The sequence below is a fragment of the Botryllus schlosseri genome, chromosome 2 (assembly GCF_051294905.1).
Source record: "Botryllus schlosseri isolate E-star chromosome 2, Bs_hap1, whole genome shotgun sequence".
Taxonomy (NCBI): Eukaryota; Metazoa; Chordata; class Ascidiacea; order Stolidobranchia; family Styelidae; genus Botryllus; species Botryllus schlosseri.
Genome location: NC_137237.1, coordinates 3,156,883 through 3,178,555, shown reverse-complemented (window position 1 = coordinate 3,178,555; position 21,673 = coordinate 3,156,883). Strand labels below are relative to the sequence as shown.

General features: G+C 40.7%; 1 protein-coding gene across 1 annotated transcript; it reads left to right on the top strand.

Annotated features, from left to right (window-relative positions):
* Positions 1 to 1,307: 1,307 nt before the first annotated feature.
* LOC145433035 (uncharacterized) lies at positions 1,308 to 16,961 on the top strand. The gene is made up of 8 exons (XM_080309931.1): positions 1,308 to 1,559; positions 5,242 to 5,960; positions 6,024 to 6,189; positions 7,354 to 7,640; positions 11,048 to 11,170; positions 11,923 to 12,191; positions 14,895 to 15,152; positions 16,509 to 16,961. The coding sequence occupies exons 1-8, from the start codon at positions 1,370 to 1,372 to the stop codon at positions 16,714 to 16,716; spliced, it is 2,220 nt and encodes a 739-aa protein (XP_080166057.1). The 5' UTR covers positions 1,308 to 1,369; the 3' UTR covers positions 16,717 to 16,961.
* Positions 16,962 to 21,673: the final 4,712 nt, after the last annotated feature.

The following is a 21,673-nucleotide window of genomic DNA, read 5'->3' as shown; positions in this document are numbered from 1 at the left end:
CTCCATATCCGAGTCAAAGTTCGGTTAAGAAAATTTAGATATAATGCCGACATGAATCTATTGATCAGCACACATGATATGCTGCTTGCACGCCGTTTTTAACGAGATCATGTTGATCGAAGACCCTATGATTCGGGTTTCACTATGAGACAGCAAATTATACCGATAGTTTTGTCGATTTGTGCCAATCTCCGCGATATTTGATTGACGATCACAGACTCGATTGTTGCGTCAGCTAGCAGACGATAAATGTCTCGATACGGTTGCGCCGGTTGCTTTGATACTGGACATATATAGGACACTGAATGCGGCATTAGAAAGCTCGGACAACTAGCTTTTCCCAAATTAGAATAGAATTAGAGTTGCAGCTACACGTTTTATCCGAATTATATTACAATTATTATGATAATTACATATTTCTTTTCCCAAATAGGATTTGAATTTGAATTACTGAATTCTCGAAAACTAGGAAATAGAATCAGGCTCAGTTCATATCAAACCAGAGTCCATTCTCATAAGCCTGAGAATGGTAAATGTCTATTGTCTGTACAGCAAGGGTGATTGGTTTCGCACAATCCAATTGTACCGTAAGCATTTTCAGGAAAGCGGAAACTATATTTCTTTTTAAAATTAGAGCATATGATGATTTCATGAGATTAGAATTAGAATTCGAGCAAATAATCATATCACAAATGAGATTAGAGTTAGATTACTGGCATTTCTCTCTTATTGGAGTTACTGGCATTTCTCTCTTACTGGAGTTATCTCGTTGTCTAAGTCTGTTCCAAGGGAAGTCAACATAGGTTTTAAAACCTCTGGGATGCGCTACATACAATTATGGACGAGCCACATGTTAGGAAAATGTCTGCATGAGCCCTTTTGATAGTACCCGATTGTTGATATACGATGTTATTTTGTATTCTCTACTAGTTGCTGACGATTACCCCTGACGAGTGTCAGCCGAAAATATTCGGGTTTATTTCAATATGAATATACTATTCAATTGTATATCGAAGTTCTGTACCCCAAGAAGCTGTTCAAATAATCCTTTCTACGAAAAAGAAGTATATCAGCGTAATTCGATTGAGGTATATGGTGAAATTCGGCTAATCCAGTAGCCTCATGTTGGGTTTGTATAATAGACGTAAGTTATTTCGCTGAGCAGCACTGTAGGCCTAATGTCTATAATGGGAATTTTCATCTGTCGAGAATTTGATCCCGTATGCTGTTGGTGTGATCATCAAATTCATCGGCGGGGACAAGAAGCTTTGTATTTATGCACCGTAGAGCTATGTGTGAGATTATTTACATGCAATTCTTCCCTCTCTACAGAACATAAATAGGCCTATTACAGTATACTGTTCCCGATATGACGAGTAGGATAGCCCTATTGCTGGTAATTGCACTCTGTGCCTTTTCACCAATACATGGCTTGAAGTGTCATGAAGGGTTCGACATGACGATGAACGGTATTCCTCTACATTATTGGAAGGAAAACGAGTGCTCTGGAGACAGCAAGTGCGTTGGTCAAAGAGTTACAATGGACACGGATCTAGCCGGTAGGTGTAACTATAAAATATTTTCCACAGCTTGTGTGCACCAGTGATGAGCGGATGTTGATTTCTGAGAATCCGAATCCGTTCGACAGCCTGAGTCTCTGAGGAACTATCCGTCCGAACCCGAACAATCTCAACCAAAAATCCATGCGAATCCGTATAATGCCGTCTAAAATCCAAATCGAAAAACTTTTCCGAAGAATCCTAATTGTACAGCTGAGTTGCGAGTACTTTTTACAAATGCTAAGGTCAGGGTTAACTATATATATATATATATATATATTGCTTGGACCTTCGACTGAAAAACTAGCAGTGATGGTCAAAGTAGTCACCGTCGCTACTCGAGTAGAAGTAGAAGTAACGCCGGAATTTTTATTCAAGTAGAAGTAGGAGTGGCAGTTCCCGAGCAAGTAAGTAGGGATTTTACGCCTATGTTTACATAAAAAACTAAAAATTGTCAAGTAGAAGTAGTCTAAAATCATAACTACCTAATAAGTAGTGCGAGTAGGCAAAATCTACATCAAGTACTTCAAAAAGTAGAAGTACTTCGTTGCTGACCACCTCTTACAACTAGTCACATCAGGAAATGTTTACTGTCCGTGTTTACAAATATTCGAAGTAAAACTTACACTACTATCCGAAAATATCTGCAATAGAATCCGAATCCGATCCGAGTGTCTCAAAATTGTCCAAAACCGGTCCGAACACTATCCTAGTCCGCCCGTGAAAGATTTTATGTCGTTCGGCTGTATATCCCAGAATTAATCTGTTTGTAATAATGGATACAGAAAGCAGGGATATCCCTGATGGAAAGTATTTGAATACGCCAATGTCCTCTCTCTGTAGCATGCAGTACCGCCTTGTACCGGTATTTGGATTTATGCAGGCCTTTTCTGCGAGAATAGTTCGACACTAAATAATTGATAAATTTCAATAGTAGGAACATGTTGAGACGACGCTATCTGAATGTGATCGTGGCGTATTGGACGTTGTGCGATTGGAATAATAGCGATGTAACGCCAATCATGTTCAGAAATCGTCAGAAATGTCACGCGCAACTATATACGTATACACGTCCCGAGTAAATTATTAGGAATGTTATTGGATGTCGATATAGCTAACCGATGTGTACTCATAGATTACACATCGAAATTTCCCAATTTTCAGCATGATCTCGCTGGCTGTAGAGCGAGGATACTCTAACTATACTATTGAATTACATATCCATATTGAAATGAACCCTAATATTTTCATCGGACTCTCGTCAGGGGCATTCGTCAGCAACTAGCAGAGAATCGAAAAGAACGTAGCATATCGAGCTCTTCGCCTTGATTATTCGAAATGTCATGCCGGTGATGTCATATTTAGTGTTAAGATTATAGGTATACAATGTTTTCTCCAATTCTCTGCTAGTAGCAGACGACCACCCCTGACAAGTGTCAGCCGAAAATATTCAGGTTTATTTCAATATGAATATATTATACTATTCAATTGTATATTGGAGTTCTGTACCTCTAAGCTCTTCTAACTATACTGTAGTTCAATGGACACTGTAAAATCTCCGTGTGAACAGAAGCTAAACCACATGCTGAGAATTTCCTCCGAAAGCAGCCACAACGAAAGGATATAAAATTTTATAAAATTTACATTACTACATACCATACTGTATAATGGTGTTGGATTGGTAAATGGCGTAGGATCCTTATATTCATGGACTTGCTGCTCATGATCAGTCCTTGAAATAGGGAATTGCATATTTAGAGGGAGGTTCGGAAAGCGTTGCAATAGAGTCGATAGAAAGGAGATGTAGAACCATAAATCAAAGGCTCATGTCGATATGTAAGATTTTAAACTTGAAAACGTAAACGTCCGTATATAGTTTAATTTCTGATACGACTTTTGCTTCCCAAGGACCGCATACACGTATTCTAGGGTTACCATACGTGCTCTTGTAAAAGGGTTTGTCCTCTTTTTTGACTTTTTCGAAAGTGTCCTTTGAGGACGCTCTTTTGACCTCTTTTTTGAGATTTTTGTCCTCTTTTTACGGCCAAATTCGACTTTGATGCCGTAAATCAGCACCGAAGTAACGCTCCGGCCGGCGGGTATTTCGGGAGCTGAGCCGGAGAGTTGACTTTTCTTCATTTTGTCAGTATTTTTCCTCCGATTTGCAACTTTTAAAATTTTGAAAAAATGTACTCTTTTCAGATTTCCAAAATATGGTAACCCTAACGTATTCAAACTGCAAATAGCAATTTCATCCGTTCGTTCGTTCCTTTATTAGTGTTCAAATCACCACAAGACTGTGATAGAATGAAAAGATAGGCAGGAGTCGGAACGACCTGCAGCGGTCTTTCAAGCAGATAGGCACCTTGGCCTAAATCGGTGGTTCTGAACTGGGTTTGCTGAACCATATGTCTCACGGGTTCGCGGGAGGTCAAGCCACACACCCGACGCGACTGATATCGCTTATATCCCACTGATTTGCAATAAATTAGCAATAATAATGTTTCGTTTGAAAGTCATGTTTTTGATGGTTTTATTCTTTTCAGGGTATTGTGGATGCAGAGTTTATTTTGTGCGCTATTATTCTAGAGCAGGGACGGGCAACATACGGCCCGCAACGTGATTTTGAGAGGATCGCAGACAGTTTTTGGTCTTGAATGATAATATGGGAGGCAGTCACAGTGTCCCGCAATTCTCCACTACTTGCTTACTACATCAAATTATAGCGACTGTAGGTTATTATTTCTTTTTTCGGACACAGATAATAGTTCTATGTCTTCTTCGTGTCCGTCATGCAGCCAGAGAGCCAGAGTTAAAAAAACCTCGACACAACTTTGATCGACCACGGATGTCTCATCGACCTCAACATTTATTGAAGTAGACCTATATTACGATAATAAATTCATTCAATACCGCTTTGGTTTCTATGCTTCAAACTTGAAAGTTCATATTAAATGCTATAATCCTTGTATAGTTGGATAACTACGCGTTTAATGAATCGATTGAGGAATGCGGCTCGCCAAGTACTTCATTTTCCCATATCCGCCCTACCGTCTGGAGAAGTTGCCCGCTCCTGTCCTAGAGTCATGTATTAGCTGTGTAAGGTGGTTAAAGATTTCCGTTATTGTGATTCCGCAGAATTTGAGGATTGCGGACTCAATCAATCAATCAATCAATCAATCTGTTTATTAATGTTGTCATCATTTCAAAACATCACAAGACTGCGACACAATGGAAAGATAGGAAGGTGTCGAAACAACTTGGAGCAGCCTTTAAGATCAGACACCCACCTTAGCCTAGGCGAAGTAAAGAAGAGGCATGCACACAGAATGAAAAGTAATACAGAGAATATAAGATGCAAGCGACAAAATGAGGTGGCATGTGGCGGAGGGTGAGGTCGATGTTAGGTCGTGGTCCTTTAATCCTGAAGGCTGGCTAGTATTAATTTAGAAGAAAATGCTTGTATTTCGACTTGAATGCGGACATGCTCGACGGCTCTCGGATAGCCGCCGAGATGCTGTTACACAATTGGGGTCCGGCATACTTGATAGAGCTATGTTTCTTTTTGTATTCTGGTGCAACGGCTCCCTGGGCTGGTGTGTATTAAAAAAACATTTAAATAAGAGGCATAGCTACTGCAGCTCAATGATGTTGCTTTTTTACAATGCTTCTCTTTATACAGGCACGAAACTGAAGTCCGAAATTCGCTACGGAGCGTGCATCAACAGCGCGTACGCCGACTATCTCGACTGCGAGAATCTGTTCGCCGAAGACAGCACGTTCGACCCTTCGAATCTGCTGTCGATGGTTCCTGATATCGTGCGCGACATGAACGACACTCTAACGAAATTCATTAAAACGACACCCGTTTCGTTGATTGAGTTACTGTCAAACGGTACTGGAACGCAGTCCTTCGTAGACGGCGCGTTCACATTTTATCAAAATCTTGGATTCGATTTGACGGAAGCAGAACCACTTAAGAAGCCGTTAGCGGACATGCTGAACGCTGCTCTAAGAGGAAATCCGTCTGCGATATCTCAGTCCAGCAATGTGTTCACACAGACGGTGAAACAAATGCAAACTTTGCATCCAGACCTTTCCGGCGCCCTGCGATCTTTTTTCAACAACATCGGGTTGGACGTGTACGGTCAGGACATGCCGGGAGCTTTGCTGGAGAAATTCCCAGGACTTTTAAGATCGTTTTTCCCCGCGGAATGGCAAGCGGAAATGTGGTACGACGTGGGGTTGAAAATAGTCGGTAACGTAAACCCAGCGAATTGGACCAAAACAGCTGAAGATATGGTCAGCACCATTCGGAGCTCTTACCCGATTACATCGGATATAGCAGAGTACGTGGACCCGGTTTTCAACGCGCTGCCGGATTTAGTCGCGGGTTCACTGGTAACCGAATTTCGACTTCGGAAGTCGTGGTGCAGCCTTGTAAATCACGGTTTTCTTTTATAGACGAGACCAAACTATGTGGGAACTTGGTCTCTTGAATTGTTGAAGAAGTATAGCGTGAAAGACCAAGCAACTACTCGATTTTCCAGCGCCCTGACGAAATTCATAACGGCGGTGACCGCGCAACCTCCTGCCGCTGAGTTCGTAACGACCATTGACTGGATGCCAGGTATCTGTCAATAACGTAATATAAGTGTCGCCCTGGTAATTTTACTATAAGTCGTCATTTACTATGAACTATGTATTAGCCTGGGTTGTAATGACTCGAGTCCTGACTTAGACTCCAGTCATTTTCGTAACTATGGAAAACGACTTGACTCGACTGGAGTTACTTTGTGCATTGACCCGACTGGCACCCGAGTCATTGCGCATGATTTAACAAAGTCATACAACTGGACACAAATGGGTCCAGAAACTGTGCCTGATCTGATCGCATTGTACAATACAACTTGAACCCGGGGTCGCCAACTCAAAATGGGTCGCGGGCCACTTTTCGGAATTCGTCGAGGCCGCGGGCCGCATGACTTCAATATCGAGATAAAAATAGGCAACGCTGTATAACAGCCACGGTTTGATAACTCTACGTCAGTACAACGCTAACATGGACGACGGGCAAATCGTGAGTAGCCATGTTATGAATAACCATGATTCAAACTTCTCAATAATTAGGGAATCGATTCGCAAATTCAATTTGAATATTGACGGCCGCCAACACATACTATTCAAAATAAGTGTCGACGGCCGCATAATTTTCCTACTACTACCGCAGATTCGCCACTGCTGGACTAAAGAATCGATATTGTGGTTAGCTATATACACGGTACTTGCTGGAAAACTATCTCCTCGTAGAGCTTGGTCTTTTGGGGGCCCGTAGTCGTTTTCTAAGCGTCTTGGTCTGGGCAGTGGTCGGCGATTGCACGTCAAGGCAATATGCCAATTCATATCAGCAAATTTTTCCCCACGGAAAGATATTACCACCGCCGAAGCCGTATCAGCTAGTGAGGAATAGTGACATTCAAAATGCTGTACTAAGCGTTCTTCAGAAATTTCAAATCAGGTCGCGGGCCGCAAAATATGATCTCGCGGGCCGCGTGTTGGTGACCCCTGACTTAAACTGAAGGTATAACTAAGACGCGTTTTTTGTGATATGTGCCAAATACTGCAGTATAGAGCAGCTGCAATTGATTTATTACGCAACAGTACAATATTTTGAATGCGCCGTGCGTATAAGCACGACCACAAGCGAACAATTGATTTTCGGATAAGTAGTATATAACATAGCGCTGGACCAGTCAACACCAGGCTCCACAAAATACGTCCATTTCATTTGCAGGACTATTCTACAGAATGTTTCCGGGTGACAAAGCTACCATCCAAGCAGTCTACATAAAGATGGCTGACGGATTCAATTCGTTCGACTTCCGTAACTTGGACCAAACATTGCCCGAGACCAAACTGAGCGCGATGGTAACGAATGTGCTCAAAACGCAGCTGGGTCCCGGTCTCTTAGATTCACAACCGTTATTCAAAACTATCATCATCAACTTTTCGAAAACGTTCTACAACCTCATGAAAGTAGGACCAGTCGACTACACTAGCTATGTCGACACTTTCTCGACGGTAAGAGTTATTGTGATTACATATTTACAGTCAGGTCGTGCTGGGTATTAGGCTTCTAGTGGGGATGTGTGAACGCGAACCTTTTTGAAAGGTTTTGTGTGAACGCGAACGTGAGCCTATGACGTCATACTGCTAATTCCAACCCTACATTTTAGTGAAGTGAAATACCAATATACATTGTACTTCACACGATATCCAGCGACGACTCAGGCCACATTATTCTGCAATGCTGAAGCACATGATGACTTTTTAAACGTCGCCTACGCAATCAAATGCTCTAATAATCCCCTAAATTCAATATTTTTCGTCGCTTTGCCAACAATTTCGACGAGGACTTGCAAGGAAATGTAAGCTTACGCCCTAACGGTCTAGGCCAGACCGGACAATGTATTCGGTGTCGGACTTTTGCTACATTGATATTGAACAGGGTGTAAAACGGGCTGCTATACTTGCTATCGATGTTACCCAACAAACAAGTTATACAGTAGCCAACACCTCAATCGCATAGATTTGTTTTTTATGATATCATAAACATGCGCCTGCTAGATTTCTTACATTAGACAACGATGCATTCTTTGTATCCATTTCATTGATTGGTTGAATAAGCATCATTCGCTGACTACCTGCATGTAGTGTATTTCGTTATTGATGTTGCGTGATTGTGGATCAAGCTCACAACAGAGAGTCGCTAAATATTCACAAACGGAAACCTGAATATTTAGAGAAAATATTTCTAACAAAGCAAGTATAATTCTTGAGATTGGCAAGGCGTGTCCGTTTAGTGTTGATTTTTTATGATTTCATCGTCATGCATAGAGTAGTGCGACGTTGAAATGCAAAGAATTTCAATCAAAGATGTTATAATGACGTGACAAACTGTAATATATGAAAAAGGTTCACAGTGCAGAACCTACCAAGGTTCGTTTGTGAACGTGAATCTCTACATATCTGAGGTCCGCGCACAGAACGCGAACGTGAAGCTTTCGTTCACACCGTCCAAGCTCCTAGTCGAGTGGGGGATTTGAATATTGCTCGTTATATGACGGATCAACAGTATGGATGGTGTGTAAATTTCAAATTACCCTTTATGCGACCACAAAGAATGCAATGGTCCTCTCTTCATCACATTAGAGATAAGTTGCTAGTTTTTCCGACCATACCTATTTCATTGCTCTTTCTGACAATGCTGCGAGTTGGTCAAATATAATATCATAGATATCTTATTGTCACTGACGTGTTTAGATTTGTACTACGCTGTGATACGACCGATCGTGGTTTACTGCCTTCCACAGCGGAGAATACTATCAATTCTCTGTCATAAATTAACTCGACGAGAAGCGTATAATTTCAGTACTTGAAATAATATTCTCTCACTATAGCCGATTCGAATCAGTGGAATTGTATTACTCTATTTCTGATCCTGAATAATTTTATATCGATGAGAGCAGGGGTCGGTAAGTTTAGTACTCTGTGGACAGCTCTTCAATAAACGCTAATGTTCAACGTTTAAAATTTATTGCATGTCTTATAAACACAATATAGTGTTGTAGTTCAACATGAGCCTTGGGTCTGTTCTGTCGACCATGTTTGAACGCAGCAGGAGATTACGTCATTTCGCGTTCAAATGAGTTCGCGACATATCAGAATGTTCTGTTACGACACCATCTGTTGGTTAAGTTGTGGGAATAATTGGATCATGTATTCATATTGAAATTACACCGAATGTTTTCGGCTGCCACTCGTCAGCGACTAGTAGAGAATTAAAAAGAACATTGTGCGTCAACCATCATCAAATAGTGAGTTAGGAACCACCGTGCGCCTATCCAGTATCTAATATCTCGGGCCTGTATCGATTGCTAACAGCAGGTTTCCGTAGCTCTGGCTTAAATCCGTTATATTGGACAACATATTCATATTGAAATAAACCCGGCTATTTTCGGCAGACACTCGTCCGGGGTAATCGTCAGCAACTAGTAGAGAATTATAAAAAGTGTCGCAGAACAACAAACGTATCAACAAGTAGAACGTCTCGGGCATGAAAATCCGAATAATTGAGCTCACGGTACTATCTTGAGATTATACACGAACGCCATCTGTTGGCATAAACTAGAATTTGATCAAATTCCACACCAAGATAGACAAATGAAAGAATAAACGGCCACTCCCGACGATTCGAAATCTGTTGTCTTGATGATTTTTGCGCAAGTAGAGTTATCCAATAAATGATTGCGAGTGGCGGAATTCACGGTCGTTGCCTGTTTTGAATCAAGCTCCATGAAGTGAATCGAGGACGAACTCTTCTCTGAGATGCTGTCCTAATGCGGTCCTGCGAACGTCATACGTCATCAGTTTTGAACCAACATGATATCTACAAACGATACCACGATTAATTAATGTAGCATTCATGTTAAAATGGTAAAGACCAATGAAGTTCCCATGGTGGGCGCGATACAATAGTCAATTACGGTAGCAGGGCCGACGCCACCAGGCTTAGATAACTAGAAAAATAGTCCTAGTTGTGTAATTAAACTAATTAGAAGGAAATGCCGGTAACCTAGTTCAAACCTAATTTATGCAATGTGTCTATACACTGTCTATGCTCTAATTTTTTAATTATAATTTAATCTCTGTTACAAGTGAATTGTATAGTGCGAAGCGAGCCACACCTTGTGTGCACACACTTGCCATTTGAATAGCTTCTTGGAGGTACAGAACTTCAATATACAATTGAATAGTATATTCATATTGAAATGAACCCGAATATTTTCGGCTGACACTCGTCAGGGGTAATCGTCAGCAACTAGTAGAGAATTTGAAAGAACATTGTATATCAACAATCGTATCCCAAAATATGACGTCAGTATCATTTTTACGTCATATTTTGGGATACGATTGTTGATATACGCTGTTCTTTCAAATTCTCTACTAGTTGCTGACGATTACCCCTGACGAGTGTCAGCCGAAAATATTCGAGTTCATTTCAATATGAATATACTATTCAATTGTACATTTGCCATTGTCATGCATATGATAATGAAATCTGATTTGATGTGAACTGAACTTCATTGAATGCATTCTAGTTTAATTGAAAAAATACTTCAGCTGTAATTCTGGTTCTAATATGATTAGGAGAAAAGTCAGAAAAATGCGTAGGTGAAGGTCAAATCATGGCCTACTAGTAGGCCGTGGTCAAATCTAAATATAAAACTGGAAATCGGGTCTCAATGTTCTAGCACAGGGTATACAAAACACCCTTCTGTTACATTCTTATATTTATTTTCGGAATTTCGCTTAGGCGCTTGCTATGATGTGACGCTGACTCTTGCTGTGCCCCGAGACCTCCGCTACTTTGAGAGGGAAGGGGAAATGCTTTGTTGACGCTTATTATCTCGTGTTTCCATATCAAGGTAATCGACGACGAATTCAAGAAATGGCCCAACATAAACGTCGGCAATTTGATCAGCAAACTCATCACGAAATTAGGAGGCGAGGTTCCAGCGGAGATGCGTCCCATGCTGGAAAATATTCAGGTATGAAGCTTACTGAAGCTGTGCATGTATGAGATTTGTGAGTCCAAAGTGGAATACAATGAGTCTATCGCCGTGATTCAAGTCAATTTATAAATGTCGGATTGTTATAAGACTATCTTATGTCATTAATCAGATCTAAACGAATATACAAATAAGATAGTTTTAACCGATTCAAAGAAGATACAAGTCACCCCATGGTCCGCTAAATTGTGTGGTAACAGGAAAAGCACAGGTCCCATTTCTACAATCAATTTGATATATAACCAGCTATTCATTTTCAAATCGCTGGATGGTCGGGACATGGTACTACGAAGGTTTTTTAAGTATTCGGGTTTATAGATAGCTGTTAGGATAGGTGCGCAATTCGTGATCGCACGGTTGGGCAACCAAGTTGCCTAGAAATGGGCATGGTCGCGAACAATCAGTCCGCAGCAATAGGTGATTGTTATGGTCGTAGTATTGCGGCGTTCTGATAGTTCGCTACAATGCCGATATTTGATATCTGAGGGCAATTTTCAGGTGGTTGCGGTTGCAGTGTCCTGACACTATTATAATAAATATTTCTGTAGTCAGTGCGACAATAGGTTTCGTTCAAGGCTAGCCTTGATAAATTTTGTGTTCGGGACGCCAGGCTATTGGATTACTACATTCGTTTACGAAGCTAGGAAAGCCGTGCCCACTGCCCATCATGTCTCGAATTTCCCCAGCAGTTGAAGAACGCTTGAAGAACCTCCATTTCCGTGTTGATATAGGTGATCCTGACCACGGCAATGGAGCAACCGCTTAATGCGGAAAAACTCGTCAAAGCGTTCGACGAAGTGATTGACAGCTACAAAGCAGCCTATCCCGATTCGCCTTTTCCGGAACTCGTAAAACAATACATAAAGTTGATGCAGGAACAACTTACCGTCAATCAAGATGCTACCACATATGAAGAATACTTAGCTGCTATGCAACGCAGCCAGGAGATCCAAATGGAGTTGCAATACTGGAATATCGACTTGCAATTCGCCATAATCAAGTGCGTATATTCCGAATGACTCTTCCCAGCGTTTCAGTGACTCGAGTCATTTTCATAAACAGAGATTGACTCAACTTCAGTCACTTTGTGTATTGACCCGATTCGTCGCAGAGACATTCGATATGGCTTTCTTCTGGTCCAATTTTCAAAGTTGTGAAGCATATTTCAAGCAAGTAGAAGAGCATACAATACCCTAGCCTACGACTAGGGACCATCCCCTTTAATCTCTACCTGGACCCGAACGATTATAATATCTCATCACCTTGAAGCAGGAGTGGGCAAACTACGGGCCGCATGCGACCCGCAACACCGTTCTGTGCGGCCCGCGAGAGTCTAAAGAAACTTATTAAAAATATTGATAAAATGCGTGCTAAAAATCGAATTATATGTTCAGAACGTAGAGTAGTCCATCACAAGTTAGATGATCTTACTTAGGCATCGGGACTTGGAATAGAAATATTAGGAATTTTTAGCATCCTTTTGAATTGAGGAAAGGTTACTTGGCAAGAGAAAGAAGATATCTCACGTTCGATCATGTGGCCAGACAATAAGGATGCACATTGCACAATGCACGTGTAACCCTGATACACATATGCCACTTTCGTATGTCTATGTCGGACAGAAGACATTGAAAACAGCTAAAATATCGAAATAATTTCCTGGAAAACCTTGGTATAGTCAGCGATGGGCAAATAAAAAGTGTCCCACTATATCTGAAGATGTTTGAATTAAGATACAAGAGTAGATTGGTGCTTACACATGTTAGCTGGCCATTGTTCCAGTATCAAACGAGACAACCCTCATAATTACGAGTTTTTAGCGTAAATTTGGGCCCTGAAACTCGCACTTTTTTGTCCTGCAGAAGCAATATCAGTTTAAATCAACCAAATAAAGCGGTGCAAATGTTAATTTGAAGTCTATTGATTTACTGTCTGCTGCTTGTGGTTTTTGAAACGTTTCATACAGTAAACACAAAATATTAAAACAACTTGACGTGATAGAGAAAAATTTAGGTCATTTTGAATTCAGCGCCCAAAAATTAGTCGAAATCAATTGTCTGATCAAAGTCAACAAAAATTGTGTTGACCAGTGCTATCCAATAGGGATGGTGTGAACTCCTAAAAAGGTTCAGGTTCTGTGTGAACGAGAACGTGAACCTTATGACGTCACGTAACATATTGCTAATTCTAGCCCAACATTTCAGTAAAGTAATATATTAATGTACGACGTACGTACACGATAGCTAGCGACGACTCAGGCCACATATGCCATAATGCTTAGTTGTTACAAACGTCACCAAATGTATCAACTGGAGCAAATAAATGCTATAATAAAATCATTATCTTGCGTCGCTGTGCCAACAATTTCAACGAGGACTTGCAAGGGAATATAAGCTTCCGCGCTAAAGGTCTATAGGCCAGACCGGACAATGTATTCGGGGTCTGACTATTGCTACATTGGTATTGAGCAGAGTGTAACACGGGTTTCTATACTTGCTACCGATATTACCCCATAAACTAGTCATATACGGTAGCCAACACCCCAATCGCACGGATTTGGTTTTTATGATACAAGAAACATATAAAATCGCGATGGATCCCGTACGCCTGTTAGATTTTTTACATTAGACAACGATGTTTTCTTCACATCAAATTCACTGATTGTTTGAATAAGCATCATTCGCTCACTTCCCACATGTAGTGTATTTCATTCTTGATGTTGTGTTATTGCGGATCAAGCTCGCAGCAGAGAGTCACTAAATATCCACAAACGGAAAGCTGAATGGTTCGAGGCAGCTTTTGTAACAAAGCAAGTAAAATATTTGAGATTGGCAAGGTCCATGCTCGTTTAGTGTTGATTTTTTATGCTGCCAGCGCCATGCATAGAGTGGTCCGAACTTGAAATGCAAAAAATGTAAGATATTGTCATATATGAAAAAGGTTCACAGTGCAGAACCTACCAAGGTTCGCTTGTGAGCGTGAACCTCTAAATTTTTGAGGTTCAGACACAGAACGCGAACGTAAACCTCACGTTCACACCATCCCTACTATCCAATACTCAATATACTGACCTGGATTATGGAAATTCGGAAATAGTAAAGACGTGGTGAGGTGATCCTCCACTGGAGAATAGAGAACTTGCTTAGAACAGAGAGCGGCAGTTTTAAGAGATAGAAATACGACGTTTCCCGTGTAATTCGAGACTCGACACTATGGTCAGAGCCCATGCACACTTGCACGGCTTGGTCAGGGAGGGAGTCGGAGCTAACTACAATCTGCGACTGCTATACAGGGATATAGATTTATTTCATCTCCTATGATAGCAATGGCTGTAAAGTTTTGTGTTCTGAAGTCTTATAAATACACCTTACCATTAAACTGGATGCCATATGTTTTGAATATCGGCTTAATGTATCAGTGAAGGTACGAGTTATCGGTTTTCATCGGTATCGGCACAAAAATCCCACGTCCGTCGGGCTATAGTTATGATAACATGGGACAGAGGGTATTAAAGCCACGACGAATAAAAGACTTTCATCATAATTGGTTATAATTCCATTCTGTGAATAAAATCTAGCTTCGTTAAATAATGGATTGACAAGCCATCTCCGACACACTAATAAATCGTCGAACTGAAATAATTCATTCATGCGACTGACCATTGCGAGTCCGAGTAATATTTACATGCATGATTTTTTTTTAGGTCTTACGACCTGAGCAAAGATGAGCTCTATCAAATGATCGTGAAGGCCTGGCCCGATTATGGCCTCTACATCCACATGATGCAGGCCTTGAATGCGGAGGACGTGAAACAGTTGATGAAGGATATCATAAAATGGGCAGAAACTCCCCCGCCTCACACTGCCAAAGGGTTTGTAGACACAACCAAGCCCACGTTTCAGAAAATTGCAAAATCCCTCAATCATCTCATGGATGCGATACGGATCTCTTTCTCACCCGAGTAAGTTGAGGATTTATATATATTCGGTATGCAAGCGTATAGGTTCGAATTCGTGCTAGAAAAAAGGTACATGTGTAGGCATCTAAAATGTCGGATTGCTCGATTCGGGCGTTCGGATTACATGATTCACACTAGGATCACGTTTTCTGAATGGCTTGACCCGGTACGAATCACTGTTCGACAGTGATTTGATATGACATTAGAAATTTCGAATAACTATTGACTAGGAGATAAATTTTCCATCGATACTAAGTCCCCTATTTACTGGATACCATTTCCGTTTTTTAACGTTGTCGATGGTTCCAACAGCAGTCCATCACAAATAAACAATTTGCGCCATTGGTTCAACTTACGTTGTAATAAAACTATTATAATATCATTACAATCACGCACAAATATATTCAGTCAGGCGTATGAGAACTGAAGTCGTTTCTTGGAAAATCCGACTAAAGTTTACAACAAATGCCCCCCCCCTCGTACAGCCAGCAAAACGTTATTTATACTCGAAAATCCACGAAAATAAAAAAAACTAAAGTTAGACGCTGTCTTTATGGCACCAATGAACATCGTTTGACTTGCGTTGTATGGCCTACTCCCATACCGTTTTGAATAAATCGCGGATCTCCCGTGGGCAGCAAGCATTCTCATCTATATACATATACATAAATAACCGCAGGATTCATATCTTTTTAGTATTGACAAAGCTGTAAGCTGTTTACAAAAAATATGATCAACACCTTCACCCAGACCTTTTTGGGAAGATGATTACTTAACAATAAGTAAAAGTTCAGAACAGACCTTGGGTCACGGCCTATTCAGGAATCTGGGTAGTAAATAAAGATAGTACCTTCTCTGCCCCCAGCAAAAGGCAAGCAATCCAAGGTTGAAAACCACTGATCTCACTTTTATTCCATTAACTGCGTCTGCACATCCAACACAAACATAAATGAATGGACTTGAAGTTTACTCGAAATAGGAAGTTTTAACAATATACTCAAGTTACTTTAAAATTTGCATGACTTAAATCGTGACTTGACTTGAAAATTTTGAATTTATGCGACTCGATTCATGCCACTGGAAATTACTTGTGGCTCGAAGACATAGCGACTTATCCCAGCACTATATCGAGGCATGACCATCATGTATATTTCATGCCACGTGAGGTCATCACGTAAATTTTTAATGACTAGAATCGTTGTTGTTCCAGAATTCCTTCAGTCGTCAACGGTTTAATTCAGATTTCAGAGTGAATCGATTGTGATTCCGTCATTGGTATCTTGACACTATCAGTTTCCATTCATCATTCTGTATGGTCATTTATTATCGTTTATTTTTAATTTTAATTTTGTCATGCAGCACTTGCAAATATGGCGCCTGCGACGAAGATTTGTGCAATTCAAATGAGTTTGTTTCCCTGAAAGCGGAATTCCAGAAATCGACCAAAAAAATCAACTGGAGCACTGTGCGCACCGCCACAACCACTGGCAGTGCCGCGCAGACATCGTACAATATCGTTCTAAATATAATCACAATCTTGTCGGTCGCCAAGATGGTGGGAAACTAAAATTTTCACTTTGATATATGTTGTTACGTTTTAATTGCAACATTTCGTAATGACATCCGTTTGTCTTATTGGCTATGAAATATCATTTCGGCGAATGGAATATGCCTATCACATATGAAGTTGAGGCTGTGAACGGAGAAACCTCAACGGATATACGCATGCCAAAATCTGTTTTAATTTGAGTTTGCTCTATGAAAACATGATTTCTATTTGTGGTAAAACACGAGGTATCGCACTTGTTATAACGTGGAGTTACAGTGCTTAACATTAGTAATGTGGTGTCGGAAATGCGTGGACAGTTCAGATTAGTTGAGTTGAGTTTCAAAATTCCAATAAGTAGGAAGGAGTCGAAACTAGAGCTGGGCACAATGATTCGAGTACTCGAATCTGAATCGAGTATTAATTTTAATGATTCGAGTCGAGTGGTAAAGACGATTTTTTTGAGTATTGAAATTATACCCTCCTCGCAACTGAAAGTTGATTTACTAACTAACTAGAATTATAGTTTTGACACTAGTTTCCACTGAGGAAGCCTTGAAACTCTTATTGACCGCACTGTAGCGTTACCGTATTTTGGAAATCTGAAATGAGGACACCCGGAAAAATAGTAAAGTTTTCCCGGCTTTGTGGTTGGTATAAAAATGGCCATTTTACCGACTCGACTCATGGCCTACTGAAAAGTAGGCCATGCTCGACTCCGGAAATATAATACACTTTTGTTGAATTCTCCGTTGGTTGCCTAAAAAAAAAGGTCAATTTTCCGGCTCACGGCTCACTCCAGAAATACCCGCCGGAACGGTACTTGAGTATACTGATTTCCTATGTCTCAGTCAAATTTTAACCTATGTTCAAACAAAATTTTCAAAAAAAGAGGACGTCTGGGCGTCTTTCGAGGACACTTCGAAAAAGAGTACGTACGGTAACCCTACCGTATCGCAGTATACGAGACATAGGGCCAAAACAAATGTAGTGCTGTCGAGAAGCCAGGGGAGTAAAGGGCGTTTTGAGAATCGACAATGCGAGTTCTCGGCCATTTTCATACATGGCCAATGGCTTATACGAAAGGCAGGGTTGTAATGACTCGAGTCATGATATCAATCGACTTCAGTTGCAATTTCACGGTGACTCGGCTCGATTCAAGTGATTTTCTTTAATATGAAAATGTCTCGACTCGAGTTGAGCCATTATGTGCATTGACTCGAGTCTTTGCGAATCACTAGGCCAAGTCATATGACTTCACTTGACCCATTCGATTCGCTACGACTTGATACGATTGGTATAATGAGATAGCTTTTCTTGATTGTAGGATCCGTTACCTGTTAAAGAAAAAACATGATTAAAGTGAGAAAAATGAGTATAATATGCATGCGAGGCATTCGATATCACCCAACAGTTCCAGAAAAGTGTGCTGAACAAGACTTGAACTCGAACCTGAACTCCGAACACTATGACTTGAACTCGAGTCTCAACACGTATGACTCAGACTCGACCCTTCGCACCCTGACTTGAATTTAGACTTGACGCGATGGTGAATTGAAAATGACTCGTAACTCGTTTGTCACTAGAGCAGTGGTTCTTAACCTGGGGGTAATTACCCCCAAAGGGGTAATTTACCAATTTTTGGGGGGTAATAGACATTTTTTAAACTTGTAACGCTGCACTGAAATATTTTGAAACGTAAATATGAATGTAGGCTAACATATTTCTGCGCCCTTGTATATATTTTGTTTCACTTAACACACCATGCCTGCTGGCACGCTGTGACATCATATTAACCACTAGTGATTATGAATAACAGGGTCGAATGTAGTTTAGTATAGTGCTAGGTAAGTCCAATTTATTTTGCAGAAGTGGGGATCAGGGATCATAGATTGTTACGCATGCTGGCAAATTGAAAGACACCCATAATGCAGAAATAATATCACAGAAATTGAGTTGTCAGTATTGATATTATGATGACGTCACGTTATCTTTTGAAAAGGGGTAATTGCATCCCCTCATTTTCTTCGTGGGGGTAACGATATAAAAAAGGTTAAGAACCACTGCACTAGAGTCTAAACCAGTGCATTTCAACCTGTGTGACGGTTCGCACTTGTGCGAATGAAAAAAATTGCAGTACGAATGACGAGAGTGGTGCGAATGAAAATCCCGGATGAGTGCGAATGACGAAGTGGTGCGAATGAAAATCCCGGATAAGTGCGAATAAAAATCGTGCATAATTTTTGATGATTTTTCTGACCAGGAATAATTCAAATAAACCTAACAGGAAATTTAAGGGCATTGTAACCTTCGTTGTTGCGACGCAATTGTAAAAACTTGTTTAACTTACGACGCACCACTAATCGTAGCTCTCACAAGCCGTAAGGAATTAATATTTTCGCACTATAATTATTACGAAACCAAAAGCCTTGTTTGGAAGCTTGTGTAGCGGCAGACACAGTATATCAGCCCGTCCGAGCCTCCGACAGGCCGAAAAAATGTCGTCAAATTGACTTTCTACTTTCTTTCTTTCGTTCTGTTCGATTAGTGCGACGCACGAGGACAGTAGTAAATGCCATCATTACAGATTGACATTTGCAAGCTACTCTAACGCAAATTTTTGCACCTTCAAGGGTTATTAAAGTATGGACCGCAAAGGGCATAATTTTAGGTCGATACGGAGACAGGGCTATCTGTTAATATGTATGTAATATTTGTGGAATTTATTGCAAAAAATCCTGCAATAGTTTTTTCAAATGTAAGGTCACTGTGTTGGGTACTGTAGCCAATGAGCGAGACATGCAGAAAATATGGCTTTATCGTGAGAATTCATGATATTGATAAGATTTGTCAGACTGGTTTTTCTGGAAAACATGGTCGAAGACCGTTGGCATGAACTAGTGTAGGGACTAGGGATGTGCAACGAACTAGTTCAGGTCTATGAGACTCATTCATTTTTAGGCCAACCCCTTTTTCGTCGGCTCAAATGAAGACGTAATGTTTTGGCCAACAAACCACTGATAAAATGCGGTGCCAAAACATAAGCGTCGACAAAACCTTGGTCAGAAAATGACCGATGCTGGATGGCCAAACCATTCGATATGGATATGCTCCGTTGTTGGCACGGAATAGTCCCGTTCTTGCAATCTGAGTAGACAGTAGTGCAACTGCGACACATCTAAATCGCCGTGGTGCAAAAAGCCTTCGATGCGAAAAGCACCACTAAATGTTTTTATACATAATAATAGTAACTGCGACACGCAGAGGAATTTAATTCACCCTAATTTGAAATCGCGTGCGTCAAACATATGTTGTAAAGCTGTTTTGAATAGAATTGTGGTGTTCTGTAGCCTATGTCATACATATCGGTAAAGTCGTAGCATACTACTGTAATACTAAAAATGAATTCATTTTCATGGGTTAGGTTCGGGTCGCGAGATGCGACAAAAACTCAGATTTTGGTAGTAGGCCTAGTCTAAAAAGCTGCTTTAACGTTAATAAACTGTTATGAATTCTCAAGTTAGAATGAGCTAAAGAGCAGAACAGTAACAGTATCGTGAGTTAGTTGCTCTTCCCACAAACTCGCGAGACAGAAAATGGGAAATCGAAAAAAAAACATTTGAGCAACGTATCATAAGGTAGCGAGCACTAATGTGCCTACTCTGATTGATACTTTGGACCTTATTTTCCAAAGGCAAAATCCTCAACACAAACAAGTGGGTTTTTCACCCTATCGACATAGGTTGTATTTTGGATAGTAGTGCAGAACAGATTTTAGGACCTGGCCATCCTAGCACTTGTAGACGATCTTGTACAAAACCCAACAACTGGTTTGGCCGAGAAGGGTTTTAGTGAAATAGTTCTAGTCAAAACGAGCGAAAATAGTAGCCTTTTTAATGAGACACTTGATAGCTTAAGATACATAGTAGCCGATTTGTTGCACATCTGAACAAATATATGTTTTATTTTCATCTCTATTTGTATAAAAATTTTGGGTTTATTTGTGCGAATGAAATTTAGTTTACAAAAAAAGTGCAAATGGAGCTCAAAAAGGTTGAAAAGCACTGGTCTAAACTATAAAAGTGAGATTCACTCATGACTCGGGGCCTTATGACTTGGTTACTAACCCGAAGAAGAGTCCCAATACCCTCAGCATAAGAGTTGTAATCAAGTCACCAGGCTCCAAATCACAAATCAATCTCACCTTTATAGTTTTGACTCTAGTCGAGCCAAGTCATTTTCAATTCAGTACCGAGTCAAGTCCAAGTCAGCGAGCAGAGGGTCGAGTCCGAGTCATGGTATTACGACTCGAGTCCGAGTCCAAGTCATTGTGTTGACTGCTCAGTTTCATGTCACACAATGTCGCAATTCAATTGTAGCAGAAGGACCGAACACAACGGTGAGCGTCTAGGGCGGTAGAACAGTTCACATTTATCCGATAATAGTATCTTTAATGACTTTGGGGGGAGGGGGGTCACAAACCTTTTTGATACCAAAGGCTACTTCTTGGGTACTGATTGAAGCGACGCGCTACCATTCACTCCCGCCTTTTACCCGTACCAGACTGAATTTACACTTTGATATTCATAGCACTGGGCAGGAATTGAACTGCGGTAAGACTTCTAAGACAGTCTTGTAAAATCAAAACATCCCATTCCAACTAGCTATAGCCACTAACATTTTTTAAGATATCATAAATTCCTTTGCACCATGTTTGTATACAGGGCCGGAACAGTACTTCGTCACCCCCAAAAAAAACAAATCGTTGGTGACGGCCCCCCATAGGATCATAAAAACCCCTTGCCGACGTTTTGCTGCTGCGAGTAACGCACGATTTACTGTCATGGGGGGGGGGGCTATGAATAATTGTATGTAGTCGCGCCAAGCGCGAAAACTTTTCACATTCAGGGTGGAATTTTGTCTATAATATTGGTCATTGCATATAATTCTATCAATTTTTCAACCTCTCTCATACCCC